This window comes from Leucoraja erinacea, chromosome 7, assembly GCF_028641065.1.
Source record: "Leucoraja erinacea ecotype New England chromosome 7, Leri_hhj_1, whole genome shotgun sequence".
In the NCBI taxonomy this organism is placed as follows: Eukaryota; Metazoa; Chordata; class Chondrichthyes; order Rajiformes; family Rajidae; genus Leucoraja; species Leucoraja erinaceus.
Window position 1 is genome coordinate 6,497,471 of NC_073383.1, and position 19,892 is coordinate 6,517,362.

General features: G+C 47.9%; 1 protein-coding gene across 1 annotated transcript in view; it reads right to left on the reverse strand.

Moving 5' to 3' along the window:
* The window catches only part of lrp2a (low density lipoprotein receptor-related protein 2a), a 281,896-nt gene that overhangs the window by 130,141 nt on the left and 131,863 nt on the right, over positions 1 to 19,892 (reverse strand). Inside the window, 6 exon segments of the mRNA XM_055637704.1 lie at positions 924 to 1,101; positions 5,343 to 5,452; positions 13,559 to 13,702; positions 15,474 to 15,637; positions 17,186 to 17,314; positions 19,075 to 19,252. Of these exon segments, the coding sequence (XP_055493679.1) occupies positions 924 to 1,101; positions 5,343 to 5,452; positions 13,559 to 13,702; positions 15,474 to 15,637; positions 17,186 to 17,314; positions 19,075 to 19,252 (903 nt within the window).

Genomic DNA, 19,892 nt, shown 5'->3' on the forward strand with positions numbered 1-19,892 from the left:
TACAGATACTTCAACTGGAAAACATTTGTTCACCCTAAATATCTTTCCCCTCCAAACCTGAGGGTGGCACTGTGGTGCAGCAGTAGTGTTGCTGCCTTACTACGCCAGGGACCCGGGTTCCATCCTGACTACAGGTGCTGTCTGTATGGAGTTTGTAAATTCTGTTCTCCCTGTGACCTGCGTGGGTTTTCTCCGGGTGCTCCGGTTTCCTCCCACACCCCAAAGACATGCAGGTTTGTAGGCTAATTGGCTTGGTAAAATTATAAATTGTCCCAAGTTTATATAGGATAGTGTTGGTGTGCGGGGATCACTGTTCAGCGTGGACTTGGTGGGCTGAAGGGCCTGTTTCCGAGCTGTATCTCTAAACTAAACTAAACCGATGGTAATCAAGATTAATGATTAAGAGTCATAGTCGTAGCATGATACATCGTGGAAACAGGCCCTTCAGCCCAACTTGCCCATACCGGCCAACATGTCCCAGCTACACGTCCCACCTGCCCACGTTTGGTCCATATTCCTCCAAACTTGTTCTATCCATGTACCTGCCTAACCATTTCTGAAACGTTGGAATAGTTCCTGCCTCAATTACCTCCTCTGGCATCTTGTTCCATACACCCACCATCCTTTGTGTGAAAAAGACTCAGATTCCTATTAAATCTTTTCCCCTTCACCTTAAACCTATGTCCTCTGGTCCTCGATTCACCTACTCTGGGCAAGAGACTCTGCTTCTACCCAATCTATTCCTCTCATGATTTTATACACTGATTGAAGGCAGATTTGCTGAAACTATTTGAGTAAATAGCACAAAGATCGACTGAAAGGGTTAATATTTCTTTCCTTGCATTATCACTGATATCATACTATATAGTAAGAAACGGGGTGAATTATTGTGAGTGGGTATGATTCAGGTAAAGGATACATACCACACCGGTACTGGAAATGGACCAATACAACTTCCGTTCCTTGATGTCAATGGTGATAAACTCAACGTGATCCAGGTTATTGGTGAAGAGGACTCTGGCATTGGTTCCATCCATGTTGGCACTGGCAATCTTTGCAGGGATCCCACTTTCCGTCCCTTGGTCAGTCCAGTATAACTTCCTGAAAAAAACGATTGTACCCCTTAGATATGCAGGTCCACCACTGATTTTCCGGCAACTGGTGGTCTAGCCCCCCCTTTAATCTGTACAAACTACCCCCCCCCCCCCCCCCCCCCCCCACCCCGGAAGTGCCCCAGAAAAGTGGCGCCTAGGCTGGGCGAGGGTGCCGATCTCAACCTCATCGGCACTTCCGCAGCTGATCGACGGGTTGAGTTTGCCCCCTGCTGCTGGGGATCTGGAACTGCGGCCCGGCCATTGCCAGCAGAAACGTTCCCACACCTGACATCCGAGGCCGACTTTGCGGGCCGGTATCTCGGCACCCCACCGGCGGACTGTTCCGGTACCGTTGGACTCCTCTCAGAGGCCTTGACCTCTGTGGATCCGGCAAGATATACAATCCAAATAGGCTCTGGAACCAATGGTGGACCTATACTGTGATTAGTACAATAATTTAAAAACAGAATATCGAACAGTTTCATTTGATTAGTTTTATGAGCATGATGCCAGGACTTGACAATAGATAATCGGTGCAGGAGTAGGCCATTCTGCCCTTCGAGCCAGCACCGCCATTTACTGCGATCATGGCTGATCATCCACAATCAGTAACCCGTTCCTGCCTTCTCTCCCCATATACCCTGACTCCGCTATCTTTAAGAGCTCTATCTTTAAGAGCGCTATCTCTAAGAGCCCTATCTTTAAGAGCCCTATCTATCACATGGAAACTTGAGGGACTGAGCTTTAGGGAGAGGTTGGGAAGGCTAGGATTTTATCCCTTGGAGCACAGGAGGCTGAAGGGTGATCTTATAGAGGTGTATAAAATCTTGAGCGGAAGGCATTGGGAAAAGTATTTTACCCAGGGTAGGGGAATCACGAACCAGAGCACAGAGGTTTAAATCTGAGAGGGGAAAGATTTAATAGGAATCTGAGAGGTAACTTTTCACACAGAGCGTGGTGGGTGTATGGAACAAGCAGCCAGAGGAGGTAGCTGAGTCAGGGACCATAACAACATTTAAAGGACAGATACATGGATAGGTAAGGTGTAGGAAAGGTGTGGGCCAAATGCAGGCAAGGGTGGGACTGGTGTAAATGGGGGAGGGGGCACTCTGGTTGTAGAATCCTCTGCCCATCGGATAAGCCTGTGTTGGTTTGTTTGTTTGTTTGTTCAGGTGAAGGAGGCAGCCAGCCAACAGTCGCTCGCCTTTCTTTTTTTTCCTTTTTAAATTAATTTTAATTTGAAGTTTTCATGTACCTTGTTGTGACTGTCGGCGGACCAATTTCCCTCCGGGGAAAAATAAAGTTCTATTGTATCGTTTCCTATCTAGGTTAGCACGGGCAAGTTGGGCCGAAGGGTCTGTTTCCTTGCTGTTTGCCTCTAGTTTGTTGGTTTACTATTTCACAGAAACATGCCCATTAACCATGCAACAGACCACAAGATTTTAAGAAACACACCGGGTGAGGCAGCATCTGTGGAGCGAAGGAATAGGTGACGTTGCGGGTCGGGACCCTTCTTCAAACCCGAAACGTCACCTATTCCTTTGCTCCATAGATTCTACCTCACCCACTAAGTTTCTCCAGCATTTGTATTTGCCTTCCAGCATCTGCAGTTCTTTCTTAAACAAGATTTTAAGTTTACTGTGGTTCTAGCTTGCAAATACATGCAATTCACGTACAGTGATGGAGTCAGCATCATACAGCATGGAAACTAGCCCTTTGATCCAACTTGGGTCAGCTGATTTAAATGCTCCATTTATGCTGGTCTCACCTGCCTGCGTTTGGCCCATATCCACATTTACTGGGGTAATTTCCCCGACTGAAAGATAAACAGCACAGACTGGAGAGGTGTGAATCACTGACAATATGTCGGCGTGTCCTCATTTAACGCAAAGGGCCTGTCCCACTTGGCAAATTTTTTCGGCGACTGCCGGCATCATTGACTTACATATCAGGGTCGTTGAAAGATTTTGAACATTTCAAAATCCAGCAGCGACAAAAAAATTGTTGCGACACTTGAGGAAACACCGCGCGTCAATACGTCATCACGCCGCGTCACGCTGGGTCACCGCCGCATCATTTCAGCGACCAGTCGATGATGCCGGCAGTCGCTGAAATAATCGCCAAGGGGGACAGGCTCTTAAGTGTGGCAAGCCCAGCTTTGCTGTTAGTCCCCTGTTTCTTGGTCATTTGCAGGTTCGGAGTATTTGCAGCAGGAACAGGGTGGTGCATTTTCATAGGAGATGGAAACCTTTTCATAGGAGCAGAATTAGGCCATTCGGCCCAGTGAGTCTACTCCGCCATTCAATCATGACCGATCTCTCTTTATCTCTCAACTCCATTCTCCTGCCTTCTTCCTGGAATCTTTAATGCCCTTACTAATCAAAAACCTGTCAATCTCCTGTTTTAAAACACCGTGTGACAGCTTCCACAGGTTTCTGTGGCAATAAATGACACAGGTTTGCTTAAGAAATGTGTCCTTTTATTCTGAGGATGTGTGGTCTGGTCTTAGACTCTCCCACTAGTGGAAACATCCTCTCCATATCCACTCTATCCAGGCCTTCCACTATTCGGTAAGTTACAATGTTCTCCAATGTCAAGTTCAAGTCCACCTTTATTGCCACATGCACCAGTTAAGGTACAGTGGAATTTGATTTACCATGCAGCCACACAATCAAAAAGAGCACAATAGAATACAACATGAACATCCACCACAGTGGAATCAACATTCTTCACTGTGATGGAAGGCAATAACGTTCAGTCAATCTTCGTCCTTTGTTCACCCGTGGTCAGGGCCATGAAACCTCCACAGTCGCCGCTATGGACGTCCGGATGTACAGGCCCTCTGGTCAGGAGGCTCGAAACTCCGACGTCAGGACGGAAGGACACCGCAGCTTTGAGTGCCCGAATCGGCCGCTTCCTACCGGAGACCAGTGCTTCACGATGTTATAGGCCGCAGGCCGGCGGTCAGACCACCTCTCCGGCGATCCCCGGCGAAGGATCCCAGACTCTGCGATGGAAAGTCTACGCCGCGCCCGCGGCTAGAAGCTCTGCAAACCGCGATTTCAGGATGTTGTAGTCCACGGGCCAGCGATCGGAACACTTCTCCCCGGCAAGGGATCGCCCGGCTCCGCAATGGAAAGTCCGCGCTGCGACCGCTGCTGAAGCTCTGGGCCCGATTCCGGGAGAGGCCGTTCCTATCCAAGCTGTTACAACCATACAGCGTGGAAACTGGCCCTTTGGCCCAACTTGCCCACGCCAACCAGCATGTCCCATCTATACTAGCCCCACCTGTCTGCTTTTAGCCCATATCCCTCTAAACCTGTCCTATCCATGTACCTGTCTAAATGCTTCATAAACGTTGCGATAGAACCTGCCTCAACCACCTCCACTGGCAGCTCGTTCTATACCTCCACTTCCCTTTGTGTAAAAAGGTTGTCCCTCAGAGATACTGCCTGGCCTGCACAGTTACTCCAACAGTTTGTGTCTATCAAAGGTTTCCACTGTTCTTTCACAAGGGTGTCACGGTGGCGCAGCGGTATAGTTGCTGCCCTACAGCGCCAGAGACACGAGTTTGATCCTGACTACGGGTGCTGTCTGTACAGAGTCTGTACGTTCTCCCCGTGATCTGTGTGGGTTTTCTCCGAGATCTTCAGTTTCTTCCCACTCTCCAAAGACGTACAGGTATGTAGGCTAATTGGCTTGGTGTAAACGTAAAATTGTCCCTAGTATGTGTAGGGGAAGCCCCTGTCCCACTTAGGAGACCTAAACAGCAATCTCTGGTGACCTTGCCCGCCACCCAAAAAAAAATCAAGGTCGAGGTGACCTGCAACCTCCTACCACCTTCCACGCATATGTTGAAAACCTCCCTCGGCTATGAAGAAAACCGGCTTCGACTAGACCTGCGACAAAAAAATTATCGATTTTTAAAACAGCAACCTATTTTTAGTCGAGGCCGGTTTTAATCATGATGAAAAAATAGCAACAACCTAGATGAAGCTTCGACCACGCGGAAACCCCTTTCAACCATTAGGGAGGGTGACCAAAACCTCTGGTGAGCTCATGGAAACCATGAGTGGCGGGCAAAGTCACCAGAGGTTGCTGTTTAGGTCTCCTAAGTGGGACAGGGGCTTTGGTGTGCGGGGATCGCTGGTCGGTGCGGACGGTGGGCCGAGCTATATCTAAACTAAACAAATGTCCGAAGAGCCATGTTTGATAGAACATATTCATCTCCTGCAAAGCTGCACTCACCCTTTCGCTGGATTCACCACGATCCCAATTGGGGCCCCGACACTTGTCCTTTGGCCAGTGTTAGTCAGTATTGTCCTCCTGTACTGCACATCACCTTTCACCTTTATCACCTGAAAGGATACGAGAAATCTGCTTTTAAAGTCACGATGTTCACGTTTCAAAAAATAGTGAACAGAACTTGTGCCCACGTGTGTCCCATCGGTGGCACAGCAATTAAACATTCAACATCGCCTTGTTTATGCAGCACTTTTAAACTATCAATGAAAACATGTCAGAGATAAATCCAGAGGAAATCATATTCGTCTTACTGCATAAGGTTGAGAATGATTTAAATTTAGTTGAGAAGAAAAAAGGAAAAGCATTCAGGTGTGAGGTCATCATACGACATATTGGGCGGCTCGGTGGTGCAGTGGTAGAGTTGCTGCCTTACAGCACCAGAGACCTGGGTTCGATCCTGGCTACAGGTGCTGTCTGTACGGAGTTTGTACGTTCTTCCCCCTTACCTGTGTGAGTTTTCTCTGGGTGCTCCGGTTTCCTTCCACACCCCAAAGACGTATGGGTTTGTAGGCTAATTGGCTTCGGTAAAATTGTAAATTGTCCCTGGTGTGTGCAGGATAGTGTTAATGTGCGGGGATCGCTGGTTGGTGCGGACTCGGTGGGCTGAAGGTCCGATTTCCACGTTGTATCTCTAAACTAAGCTAAACCAAACACAGGAGCAGAATTAGGCCATTTGGCCCATCTAGTCTGCACCGCCATTCAATTCTGGCTGATTTTTTCCTGATCAACCCCATTCTCCCGCCTTCTCCCCGTAATCTTTGTTATGTTAATCTGATGATGAGTGTTGGAAGAGGCTTATGCAGAGCAAGAGGAGGAGGGCCTGCAAACATTTGGACTATGCAAACGCAAGCAAGGACAGGCAACAAAACATTCCGCACAGTAATTCACAACCCTATTTCTCCATGACGATGTGTTCTCAGGCCCTTACTGCGAACACAATCCTATCTCAGCAACCATCCACTCTGGACGTTGTTTAGTTTGCATCACGTACTTCAGTTTTGCTCAAAACAGAGCTGGTTATCTGATACTTACTTTACTTTAGTTACTTTACACTAGAGATACAGCGTGAAAACAGGCCCTTCGACCCACCGAGTCCGCACCGACCAGCGATCACCTCGTACACAAGCACTACACTGCACACTGGGAACAATTTACAATTTTTCCACCATAGCCAGTTAACCTACAAACCGAGACATCTTTGGAGTGTGAGAGAAAAACGGAGCACCCAGAGAAAACCCCACGTGATCACACGGAAAACATCCATACAGACAGCACCTGTAGTCAGGATCGAACCCGGGTCTCTGGCGCTGTAATGGGGCTGTCCCACTGTATGAGCTAATTCAAGAGTTCTCCCTAGTTTTCCCTGCCTCGAACTCGGAGATTTACGGTAATGGCCGCTTGAAAGTATTCGGGGCTCTCGTGGACATTTTTCAACATGTTCAAAATCTTCACGAGTCTTCACGAGCTTACCACGTTTCCCGAGTACCCGCCATTAACGTTACGAGCCGCTAAGAGACGTCCCGAGCTCTGACGTACCCGCTACGTACATTCTACGTGTTTACCAGGAGTTTGATTTTTTTTAAAACTCGGGAGAGCTCTTGAATTAGCTCGTACAGTGGGACAGGCCCTTAAGGCAGCAACTCTATCGCTGCGCCACCATGCCACCCGAATAAGTACAGATAATTAATTGTATTATACTTATTTGCCGTGTTGAGACTTTCATTGATCCGGTGCAGATGTCAATTAAACACTCTCTCCACATCCTCGCTATACTCACAACTGTACAGCCAATTTCTGCTCATTCTCCAGCTACGTTAGCAGATGACCCAACCACAGTCTGCCTTAACCTAACTGATCTCCTGGTTGCTCAGCACCCCCCCCCCCCCCCCCCATTCCCAATCTGACTTTTCTGTCCTGGCCTGAAAGGTTGGGTTGTTGATAACCCAACAGTGTGAACATTGAATTATCTAAATTTATGGAACTACAAAATACCACTCCTCCCTCCCTTCATCCCCAACACATCCCCCTCCCCCACCTCTTCTCTCCCCTGTACACCACTTGGAATTGCATCTGACTCTCCCCTTCTTCTCCCCTTCCACCAACATTCCTTCCTCCAGCTTCACAATTCACAACTCTTTAATCCTTTTGTCACACTCCTCCTGTCTTTTCATTTATGTCCTTTGTCCAGCCATCTACTAGCAACCCTCCCCCTCTCCTTAGTCCAAAATGTGGGCAATTTTGTTAAAATATTATCAGTCATGCCTATGAAAGAGTAAATTTGTAAACAACTGTTCAGCCACAATTCCAGATATTAATCTATTAATATAATAACTTACCTTGCATGGCAATAAATAGGCCAGACAATGTTGTACTTCATGAACTTTGATTACGAATTTATTTGAAAGCTATAACTTTAGTGACTATTCTTCTTTTAATATATTTTATATTTAGTTATATGTTTAGTATCTTAGTAACTAAGTATATATAGTTGGGTCCCATGTTCCGTTGGGTCCCATGTTCACACGGGAGGGCTGGTCCCCCAACACATTATTCCACCTCTCCACCAATTCCAATATTGGTGGCCAGTAGGGGGGGGCAGTGGACTTTCTGGAGCACTAGTATTGGTGTTATGGGTTGATGGGACTGGTTTCCAGAGGGTTAGTATGGACATTGTGGGCCGAATGGATTCTTGGGCTGGCGGCTCAGTCACTCAAGCCTGTTGTGTTGGCAGCTCACTCACTCACGGCTGGTTGGCTGGCAGTTGACTCACGGCTATTCCTTGAAATTCCATTTCAAGCTGGTTGCAAGGCCACCAAATTCAAGTGCAGTTTCTTACCACTTCAAGCAGGGTGCTAGACCACCAAATTCAAGTGCAGTTTCATACCATTTCAAGCAGGGTGCAAGGCCACTAAAGACAGCGAGTCGTGACCTCTCCGTCCTCCATCTTGCAGAGACTGAGCCACGCCCACACTTCTGGGTTTTATCGTCCATCCCCACTCCCACCAGAAGGGGCGTGGCCTTCATGGCGTGATTGACAAATGGGAGAATCTCAACATTTTTTAAACACTAATAACTCACAGCCAAATCACAGCCGTACGTCGTAACGTTTTTTCTAAAATCAATATAGAGCGCAAACAGGAGGTGGTCAAGATTAGACTTTTAATTATATAGAAGGCAAGGCAACTTTAATTAGGCAAGGCAACTTTAATTAGGCAAGGCAACTTTAATTAGGCAAGGCAACTTTAATTAGGCACGGCAACTTTAATTAGGCAACACAGCTTTAGCATTTCCAAACCAAAGGCAACACAGCTTTAGCATTTCCAAACTATATTTTCAAACCACATTAAGGGCACTGACAGGTCAGTAAAATCAGTCACAGTTTAGTAGACATGTGTTCAGTGTTATTCACAGCTCAGACTGAGACCTGACCCTCTTGCTCCCCCATCTTACAGAGACTGACTGAGGCACTAAACACTTCCGGGCTTTATATTCCCTCAGGAGAGAGAATCTCAACATTTTTTAAACACTAATAACTCTTTTATTTTCCATCGATGGGAAAAATCCTCATGTCCTGCGCAGCGGAGGGGGACTGAGTAAGATGGCCAAAAATCACATCTGTAAGTGGCAGCGTTCTTTCTAAAATCAATGTACAGGAAGTGGTCAAGATCAGACTTTTAGTAATAATTCCAATTATAATTTCGTAATTTTAAATAATATAGATCTATGTGTGTGTGTGTGTGTAGATCAAACTCCACCTTGGCACCGCTAGAAATTTAATCTAGTTAGTGACCTGGACTTTGTCTTGGAAGAAAGTCTTGTAGGAACTGCAGATGCTGGTTTAAATCGAATGTAGACACAAAACGCTGGAGTAAATCAACGGGACTGGCAGCATCTCTGGAGAGAAGGATTGGGCGATGTTTCGGGTCGAAAGCCTTCTTCAGACTGATGACAGGGGAGGGGGCGGGACAGAGATAGAATGTTGTTGGAGACAGTCAGACTGATAGAAAACTTGGAAGGGAATGGATAGAGAGAGAGGGAAAGCAAGGGCTATCTGAAGTTAGAGAAGTCAATGTTCATTCCGCTGGGTGTAAGCTACCCAAGAAATACGAGGGCTGTTCCTCCAATTTGCGCTGGGCCTCACTCTGACAATGGAGGAGGCCCAGGCCAGAAAGGTCAGATTGGGAATGGAAGGGGGAGTTAAAGTGCTGAGCAACTGGGATATCAGGTAGGTTAAGGTGGATTGGGCAGAGGTGTACAGAGAAACGATCTCCGAGCCTGTGCTTGGTCTCGCCGATGTACAGCAGTTTATACCTGGAACAGTGGATACAGTAGATGAGGTTGGAGGAGGTGCAAGAGAACCTCTGCCTCACCTGAAAAGACTGTGGGGAGTCCTTGAATGGAGTTGAGGGGGGGAGGTAAAGGGACAGGTGTTGCATCTCATGGGGTTGCAGGGGCAAATACCTGGGGAGGGAATGGTTTGGGTGGGAAGGGACCAAGCGGAGGGAACGGTCTCTGCGGAAAGCAGAACGGGGTGGAGATGGGAAGATGGGATCCAGTTGGAGGTGGCAAAATTGTTGGAGGATTATATGCGACGGTTGATGGGGTGGAAGGCTAGGACAAGGGGGTCTCTGTCCTTGTTGTGAATGTAGGGAGGGGGAGCAAGAACAGAGCTGCGGGATATCGAGGAGACCCTAGTGAGAGCCTCATCTATAACGGTAATGGGGAACCCCAAATTCCTAAAGAATGAGGACATCTCCAATGATCTAGTATGGAAAAACTCATCCTGGGTGCAAATTAGGAGTAGGGGATAGAGTCTTTAAAGGAAGCAGGGTGGGAAGAAGTCTAGATAGTTATGGGAGTCAGTTGGTTTGTAGAAGATGTCAGTCAATAGTCTGTCTCCTGTGATGGGGACAGTGAGATCCAGAAACAGTAGGGAGATACCGGACATGGTCCAAGTGAATTTTAGTGCAGGATGGAAATTAGTTGTGAACGTTAATGAGGTCAGTGAGTTCTGCATGGGTGCAGGAGATAGCACCAATGCAGTTAGCAATGTAGCAGAGGTAGAGTTCGGGGATAGGGCCAGTGTATGCCACAAATAGTGATTGTTTGAAGTACCCTACAAGGAGGCAGGTATAGCTAGGGCCCATGCGGGTGCCCATAACTACGCTTTGGATTTGGAGGAAGTGGGAGAAGTCGAAAGGGAAGTTGTTGCGGGTAAGGTCCAGCTCTGCAAGGCGGCGGTGGGTATTGGTAGACGGAAATTGTCTGGTTCTGTGGTCGAGGAAGAAACAGAGGGCTTTAAGACGTTCCTGGTGAGGGATGGGGGTGTAGTGTGACTGGACATCCATGGTAAAGATGAGGGAGTGGGTGCCTGGAAAACTGAAGTCATTGAAGAGACGAAGAGCGTGTGAGGTGTCTTGGATATAGGTTGGAAGGGATTGGACCAGGGGGGGGGATAAGACAGAGTCAAGGTATGTGAAAATTAATTTGGTGGGACATGAACAAGCAGAAACTATTGTACGGGTGGGGAGCAGAATGCTATATTTAAGAGGGAGTTAGATGTGGCCCTTGTGGCTAAAGGTATCAGGGGGTATGGAGAGAAGGCAGGTACAGGATACTGAGTTGGATGATCAGCCATGATCATATTGAATGGCGGTGCAGGCTCGAAGGGCTGAATGGCCTACTCCTGCACCTATTTTCTATGTTTTCTAAACAATGGGTCTGCCAGGACAGTTCTGTTTGTGGATTTTGGGAAAAAGATAAAATGTGGCTGTGCAGGGCTGGGGAACGATAAGGTTGGAGGTTTTAGAGGGCATAGAAACATAGAAACATAGAAATTAGGTGCAGGAGTAGGCAATTCGGCCCTTCGAGCCTGCACCGCCATTCAATATGATCATGGCTGATCATTCAACTCAGTATCCCGTACCTGCCTTCTCTCCATACCCCCTGATCCCCTTAGCCACAAGGGCCACATCTAACTCCCTCTTAAATATAGCCAATGAACTGGCCTCAACTACCCTCTGTGGCAGAGAGTTCCAGAGATTCACCACTCTCTGTGTGAAAAAAGTTCTTCTCATCTCGGTTTTAAAGAATTTCCCCCTTATCCTTAAGCTGTGACCCCTTGTCCTGGACTTCCCCAACATCGGGAACAATCTTCCTGAATCTAGCCTGTCCAACCCCTGAGAGAGCTAGAGAGCTAGAAGTAATAAAATCAGAAATGGTGTGTGATATTAAGGCCTGGTGCTCGTCCGTGGGGTCATGGTCTAGGGATATGTAGGAGGAGGTGTCTGAGAGTTGTCGCCTGGCCTCAGCACAGAAGAGGTCAACGCGCCAGACTGCCACGGCATCTCCCTTGTCGGCGGGTTTGTTGATAATGTTGGGGTTGCGAACGGCTGTACGTTCAGGGGGGGAGAGGTTAGAGTAGGTAAGCGGCGTGTAAATGTTGACGTGGTTAATGTCCCGCTGGCAGTTGGAAATGAAAAGGTCCAAAGAAGGTCGAGGGCCATCCGGGGCAGTCCGATAGGAGGGGGTCCTGTGGAGACGGGAGAAGAGGTCATCACTAGGGGGTTAAGGACTCCTTCCCATAGAAAAAGGCCCAGATGTGGGGGCGACGGAAGAAGAGCTCTACGAGGACCCGGAACTCGTTGAGGTGGGGGCGGAGGGGAACGAAGGTGAAGCCTTTGCTGAAGACAGACCGTTCCGTATCAGAAAGGGGAAGGTCAGGGAGGATAGTGAACACACAGCAAGGGTTTGGGTTGGGGTTGGAGGAAGGCAGGTGAGTAGACGGAGGCTGAGGCGATGTCTGGTGGTGGGATGGTGGGTGTTCAGAGAGGAGGGGGGCTTGAGGACTATTGTACGGGTGTGGAGTAGCTGGGGCCACCTGGCTAAAAGGGAAAGGGGAAGACCCAGTGGAATCCCCGCGGAGGTTCCCTGTAGGAGGGGGGGGGGGGGGGGGAAACAGTAGGGCCCAGCACTGTCAGCCCCCTGGTGTGGGAGTCTGCATCGTGAAGGTTGTGGGCCTGGTGCTGAGCCTGGGACTCAGGTAAGGCAACGGCTGAAGCCCGCTGGTGGGCGGTGAAGAGGCGAGGGTCTGCGGAGTCGCTGGTGCATATATATTTATATATATATACTAGACTAAGTGGGACCCATTGGGTCCCAGCTTCACATGGGAGGGTTGGTCCCCCAACGCAATATTCCACCTCTCCACCAATTCCAATATTGATGGCCAGTGGGGGGGCTTTCTGGAGCACTAGCATGATGTTGTGGGCTGAAAGGACTAATTCTTGGGCTGGCAGCTCAGTCACTGAGACCACACACGCACACTCACATACACACACACGCATGCACTCACAAACACATACACTCACACTCACTGACTCACCATATATATGGCAGTAAACATTCTTGAATACTCACACGGCTGAGCGCGGCCTCTCCACTTTGGGGCTTCCGCAATCAGCGTGACGTCTGCACTGACCGGAAATTACACAATCAGTGCGACCTGTCCACTAAGTGGAAGTCACGAAATGAGCAGGAATTTTGAACTAAACACAGTCGGACCTGATAAAGCATTTATTCCTTCCAAACACAATCCGACCTAATAAAGCATTGCAGTTTCAAGCACAAGCAGGGCAGCAGGCCAAACATCTCATGGCATTGTCAATAAGGGCAAATAAATCATTTATTGCAATTACATTGCAGACTCACAGTTCAGTTGATTCACATCTTACCATGAGAATCTTGGCCTCTCCCTCACGATCTTGCAGAGTGACTGAGTCACATCCAGGCATCCAGGGTTTTATAGTCCTGCCCCTCCCTCTCCCCCCCCAACAGGGGCATTACCTTCATCGCAGTGATTGACAGGCGAGAGGATGTCAAGGTTTATACTCATAACTCATAACTTTTTTATTTTTCATCAATGGGAAAAATCCTCGGGGCCTGCTCAGCAGAGGAGGACTGTAAGATGGCCAAAAATCATAGCGATATATGGTAGCATTTTTTTCTAAAATCAATATACAGCGGAGACAGGAAGTGGTCAAGATGACACTTTTAATTATATAGATATTTCATATATATAGATATTTTAGAAGTTGTTTTTCTATGCTACATCTTAATTTTCCTTTTCGATGTGATAAATGATTGAATTGAGATGCACTGACCTCGATGGACTGTTGGTCAAAGTTGGTGCAGTAAAGATTCATGGAGATCCAGTCGAAAGCCAGCCCCATGGGGGAGCCGATGGTGGAAGCTGGAGCAAAGACTGTGCGGTTGGTCCCGTCTGCCCCCACACGGTGGATATCTCCCTGACGAAACAAACAGCACAGTGAGCAAAAGCCTTGGGTTCAGGGGGAAAAATAACCATTGTTTCTTCCACTCATGTGAATCCGTTTCTTTTAATTGTGGGATCCCCAGGCACACTCGCGGAGGAATGCCGGAAATCCTCCTAACTACTTAGAAACACGTATGTCTCCAAAGACATACAGACTTGTAGGTTGTGTCGGAAGGAACTGCAGACGCTGGTCTAAACCGAAGATAGACACAAAGTGCTGGAGTCACTTAGCGGGTCAGGCAGCATCTTTGGAGAGGAATGGATTGAAAACAGTCTGAAGAAGGGTTTCGACCTGAAACGTCATCCATTCCTTCTCCCCAGAGATGCTGCCTGTCCCGCTGAGCTACTGCAGCATTTTATGTTGATCTCAGGTTTGTTGGTTAATTGGCTTGGTCTAAATGTAAATTGTTCCTAGTGTGTGTAGGATAATGTTAATGTGTTGGGATCACTGGTCGGTGTGGACTCAGTGGTCCCAAGGGCCTGTTTCCACGCTGTATCTCTAAACAGTTCACTAGGTGCAAGGTGCAAGCCAGCATTAGCAAACCTACACTCCCTTTGACAAAGACCCGATGGGCCTATGCCTGCAGGGAGAAGCCGCCCAGCCAGCTCCTGCTCGTGCCCCGAAGACCAGGGACCGGAGAGGTAGGAGCTGAAGAAAAGAGGAGGCGAAGGATAAGAGGAGCTAGACCGCTCGGAGAGGGACCGTGGTCTGGCCTTCCGCGGCCTTCCTACAGGAGGCGCCCCTGAGGCAGTAAGTTGGACGGCGTGGAGAGGGACGACGGCTCGCTGGTCGATCCTCACGTCCAAGGAAGGTGACGGCTGGAGGCCCTGCAGCAACCTGGGGCTCGCCTGGATCATGCTCCACTGTAGCACCTAGAGACTGGACTGGACTTTGAAAATGGCCCCAAAACCTTGTGCCTCTTGCATGCCTCTTGCAGTCTCAGTGGACTATTTCTGCACACTTTGCTAATGGGGGATTGTGCTTAGGTATGGCAATGTACTACTGAACTGTGTGCAAAAATAGTCATTTCATTGACCATTGACCTTCTCAGGTCAATTTGTACCTTCCCACCCCCTCTCCTGGCACGTTCCCATGCAACCTCAAGAAATGCTACACTTGTCGCTTTACCTCCCCCCTCGACTCCATTCAAGGACCCAAGCAGTCTTTCCAGGTGCGGCAGAGATTCACCTGCACCTCCTCCAACCTCATCTATTGCATCCGCTGCTCTAGGTGTCAGCTGTTCTACATCGGTGAGACCTCTGCACGGTTCGCAACAACCAACATGATCTCCCGGTGGCTCAGCGCTTCAACTCCCCCTTCAGGTGGCACTTACTTTCTCCTCCCCTTCTCAGCTCTCCCTCAGCCCACTAGCTACACCTCTGCCTTTCTTCTCCCCCCTCCCCCCCCCCCCACCAGTCTGAAGAAGGGTTTTGGCCTGAAACGTCACCTATTTCCTTCACTCCATAGATGCTGCCTCACCCGCTGAGTTTCTCCAGCTCTTTTGTCGACCTTCTCAGCTGCTGTGTTTGTTTCTCAAACAATTTGGTGTTTATAAATGGGAAGAGTCTGGTGTGGGATACAGGTAGATAGACTACCTGTCACTTGCATTACATGTAGTGTCAGAGTCATAGACACAAAGTTCCCAAATCATGTGGTGATGCATCCTGATAATAAGCTTTCTATGCTCTCGATGTTTACTTCTTTCTCAGTCGGGAATAGCAACTGCAGAACCACTTGTACTTACCGGATTTTCCACCCAATATATCATGTCTTCTTCGTCAAAGTCCACATCAAAACCGTTCTGGACACCGGCTATGGGGACCATGGCATCGCTGGACTTGTCCTCGGGGTTGAGGGAAATGCCAAAGATGACGTTATTTCTCACCACAATTAGGAAGGGGTCGTCATCTGAAAGGATGAACAAAGGTAAGTTCAGGCTTTTAGAAACATAGACAATAGGTGCAGGAGTAGGCCATATAGAGTTAGGATGCAGGAGTTAGATAGAGCTCTTGGAGATAGTGGAGTCAGGGGATATGGGGAGAAGGCAGGAACGGGGTACTGATTGTGGATGATCAGCCATGATCACAGTAAATGGCGGTGCTGGCTCGAAGGGCCAAATGGCCTACTCCTGTACCTATTGTCTATAGTCTACCCAGCTTTATTATTGTCTTGTGTACCGATGAGCAGTGAAAAACATTGTTTTGCATGCTACGCATTCAGATCAGGTACAGGTACATGGATAGGAAAGGTTTAGAGAGATATGGGCCAAATGCAGGCAGGTGGAACTGGTGTAGGTAGGGCACCTTGGTCAGCATGGACAAGTTGGGCTGAAGGGCCTGTTCCATGCTGTATGGCGTAAATACACTCGAGTCAAACTAACAAAGTCTAGAGCAAAGAGGAAGATCCGGAATGCAGAAAATAGTTTTCAGCGATGTTGGCTAGAAACAGTATTCGATTTACAAGTGGAAAAGAGATGTCAAAGAATGGAACGATGTATCAGATGATAGTAGAATCTCCTCTCGGACCAGAGTCGCCATGCTCCCGTGCTATGAAATACTGGATAATAAGATATAAAACATGCTCGCTCTATTTCTTTGCATCATTCCTTACTATGGGAAAGCATGAGGAATAGGCAATAATTGTCAGAGGAAAAATATTACATTACACAATTGTAGAATTGAACAGATTTCAAAATTTAAATTATTTCAAAGGACAAAGACACTTTAAACTGCAGCAGAGCAACAGTACAGCTTGAGAGAAACAGAACATACCAAAGCCTTTCATAACCTACGGCCATGATTTTAGTTTGGAGCCACTGAGCCACAGAATACTTGAGCAAAATGAGTCTTATTTTTGTAAAAAGGTGCGAACTTCCCCAAATCAGCTGGAACAAATCTACTACACTGTGAAACACTTAATTTCTCCCATGTTTTTCCACCTTGCACCGTGCACTCGTGTCTGGGGAATTTAACAAATTGATTTTCGTTTAGTTTAGAGAAACAACGTGGAAACAGGCCCTTCGGCCCACCGATCCACGCCAACCAGCGATCCCCGTACAATAGCACTATCCTACACCCTTGCGACAATTTACAATTTTACCGAATCCAATTAACCTACAAACCTGTACGTCTTTGGGATGTGGAAGGAAACCGGAGCACCTGGAGGACACTCACGTTGGTCACAGGGAGAACATGCAAACTCCACACAGGCAGCAGCCGGATCAGGATCGATGCAGGGTCTCTGGCGTTGTGAGGCAGCAGCTCTAATCGCTGTGCCAGTGGACATAATCTTCCATGTTCTTTCATAACGTCAAATACAAATGGTTTGCTTATAAAACTATCTTGTCTCACTGTAGTACATGTAATGGGGTGATTCTGTGACTTGAGGAATTGACCCAGTCATCGCTGCCGTTACCACACGAGAGCAGTCCGTGACTAATCCATGGCTCTATCCCACCTTTTATGCAGTGCTCCAAATCTTCCATCAGTTTCCAGCCAGAGGGGCAGACGCACGAGTAGAATCTGGGTGCTGAGGCCGACAGCAGGCAAAGGTGGCTGCAGGACTTGGATGCGCATGGGTTTCCAGCTACAAAACATACACACATCCCCAAATTACCTGGCGCTCACAACAGTAAGACTAACACTTGGCAGTTGTCTACTTGTCTACCACGGGCTCCGTGCCGCCGACCAGCGATCCCCGCATATTAACTGTCTCCTACACACACCAGGGACAATTTTCTCATTTACCAAGCCAATTTACCTACATACCTGCACGTCTTTGGAGTGTGGGAGGAAACCGAAGATCTCGGAGAAAACCCACGCAGGTCACGGGGAGAACGTACAAACTCCGTACAGACAGCACCCGTAGTCGGGATCCAACCCGGGTCTCCGCAAGCGCTGTAAGGCAGCAACTTTACCGCTGCACCACCGTGGCCGCCCATTACTTTCTAATATCCAATAACTGGATAAAATAATTGTAAAAACTGTCAATGGAGTCTTTTTCCCCAGGGTGGTTGAATCAAGAACCAGAGGACATATGTTTAAGGTTAGAGGGGAAAGGTTTAATGGGATGCTGATGAGCAACTTTTTCACACAGACGGTGGTGGGTACAAGGAACGAGCTGCCAGAGGTGGCAATTGAGGCAGGAACCATAAGAACATTGAACACGCATTTGGAGATACATGGATAGGAAAGGTTTAAAGGGACATGGATCAAATGGGAGCTGGTGGGACTAGTGTTGGTGGGGCACCTTGGTTGGGATGTAGGAGATTCCATGCTGTGTGAATCTATTTTATGGCAGTCATCTAGTACAAAAGCTAGAAATGGAAACAAATACATTGACAGCGTATAATGGGTGACCATCTGGAATTACCTTTGGTTTTGTGCCGTTAATGCTTTAAATTTCCAACTAGACAATGATACAATATCATTGCTATAAACGTATAACGCAGATGGATGAGGTAACTTGCATATTGTTTTCTGGTGGTGGTAATAGCAAGAAAATGTAGTTTAAAGTGTGTGTGTGTGTGTGTGTGTGTGTGTGTGTGTGTGTGTGTGTGTGTGTGTGTGTGTGTGTGTGTGTGTGTGTGTGTGTGTGTGTGTGTGTGTGTGTGTGTGTGTGTGTGTGTGTGTGTGTGTGGGGGGGGGGGGGGGGTGAGGTGGAAGGAGGTGGCGGTTTGTATTAGCATATCTACTAGTTAAAGTTACTTGGTGAATAAAAGTTTTTGAACTCCATGACCCTGATATGTTAGTTTAGTTGATTCTTGTCATGTGTACCGAGTTACAATGAAAATCCTTTGTGAAGCATGCTATCCAGTCAGCGGTAATACTACATGTGATTACAATCAAGCTGTCCACAGTGTACGGGCAAAGAATAAAGGGAATAATGTTTAGTGTAAGATAATGTCCAGTAAAGTTCGATTAAAGATAATCCGAGGGTCTGAAAATGCAGTAGTTGGGAGGTCAGGACCATACTCCAGCTGTTTACTAACAGTACACAACGTATTTATCATTTCATGCCTCGGTTATTGAACAAGTGTTTTAGTTTAGTTTAGTGATCCAGCGCGGAAACAGGCCCTTCGGCCCACCGAGTCCGCACTGAGAAGCGATCCCCGCACATTATCACACTAGGGGTAGTTTTACATTATCACCAAGCCAATTAACCTACAAACTTGTACGTCTGTGGAGGAAACCCACACAGGTCACAGGGAGAACGTACAAACTCCGTACAGACATGCACCCTTACTCAGGTCGGAACCGGGTCACTGGCACGGTGAGGCAGTAGCTCTGCCGCTGCGCCACCATGTCGCCCAAGTGTTAATAGTATTTATATGACTTCTGACATACCGGGCGGCTGCCTCACGGAATGAACGGCAGTAATTCCGAGTGGTTCAATGACGCTGCTGATCATCACACTCTGATTCTTTCCGTTCCATTTGTTCACTCGAACAACACGGTTCGAATGACGATCAGTCCAGTACACAAAATCTTCAAATATGGTTATGGCGTGTGGGTGTCTCAATATCTGCAACACAACAGATCATGTGTTTGTGTTAAGTGTATACATTCTGTAAAACTCAACTCAGCTGATTCCTAAAATAAACAACAGGAAGGAACTGCAGATGCTGGTTTACACCGATGATGGACACAAAATGCTGGAGTAACTCAGCGGTACAGGCTGGGTGTGAAGAAGGGTCTCGACACGAAACATCACCCATTCCATCCATCCAGAAATGCTGCCTGTCCTGTTGAGTTACTCCAGCATTTCGTGTCTATCTCGAGAGTGAGACACAGTGGAACTCGGCGGGTCAGGCAGCATCTGTGGAGGGCAAGGGTAGACGACGTTTTGGATCGGGACCCTTCCTCACACTGATGGAGTAGGGGGCAGAAAGCTGGAAAAGGGAGGTTGGGTCGGGACAAAGTCTGGCGACTGATAGGCGGATACAAGCGAGGGAAATTCAATTCGCAGATGGGTGGACAAAGACTTGAGATGAAAAGGAGACTGAAGGGTGTCAAGTAAGGAGAAGGAGTGAGAGGGGAGGGAAACGGAAAGACAGAGAGAGGGCAATAGTTGGAAGGTGACATGCCGGGGAGGGGTGGGTGGAGGGGGTAAGGGTGGGGGGGGGGGGGGGTGGTGAGGGAGGATGTGGGAAAGGGGGTAGAAT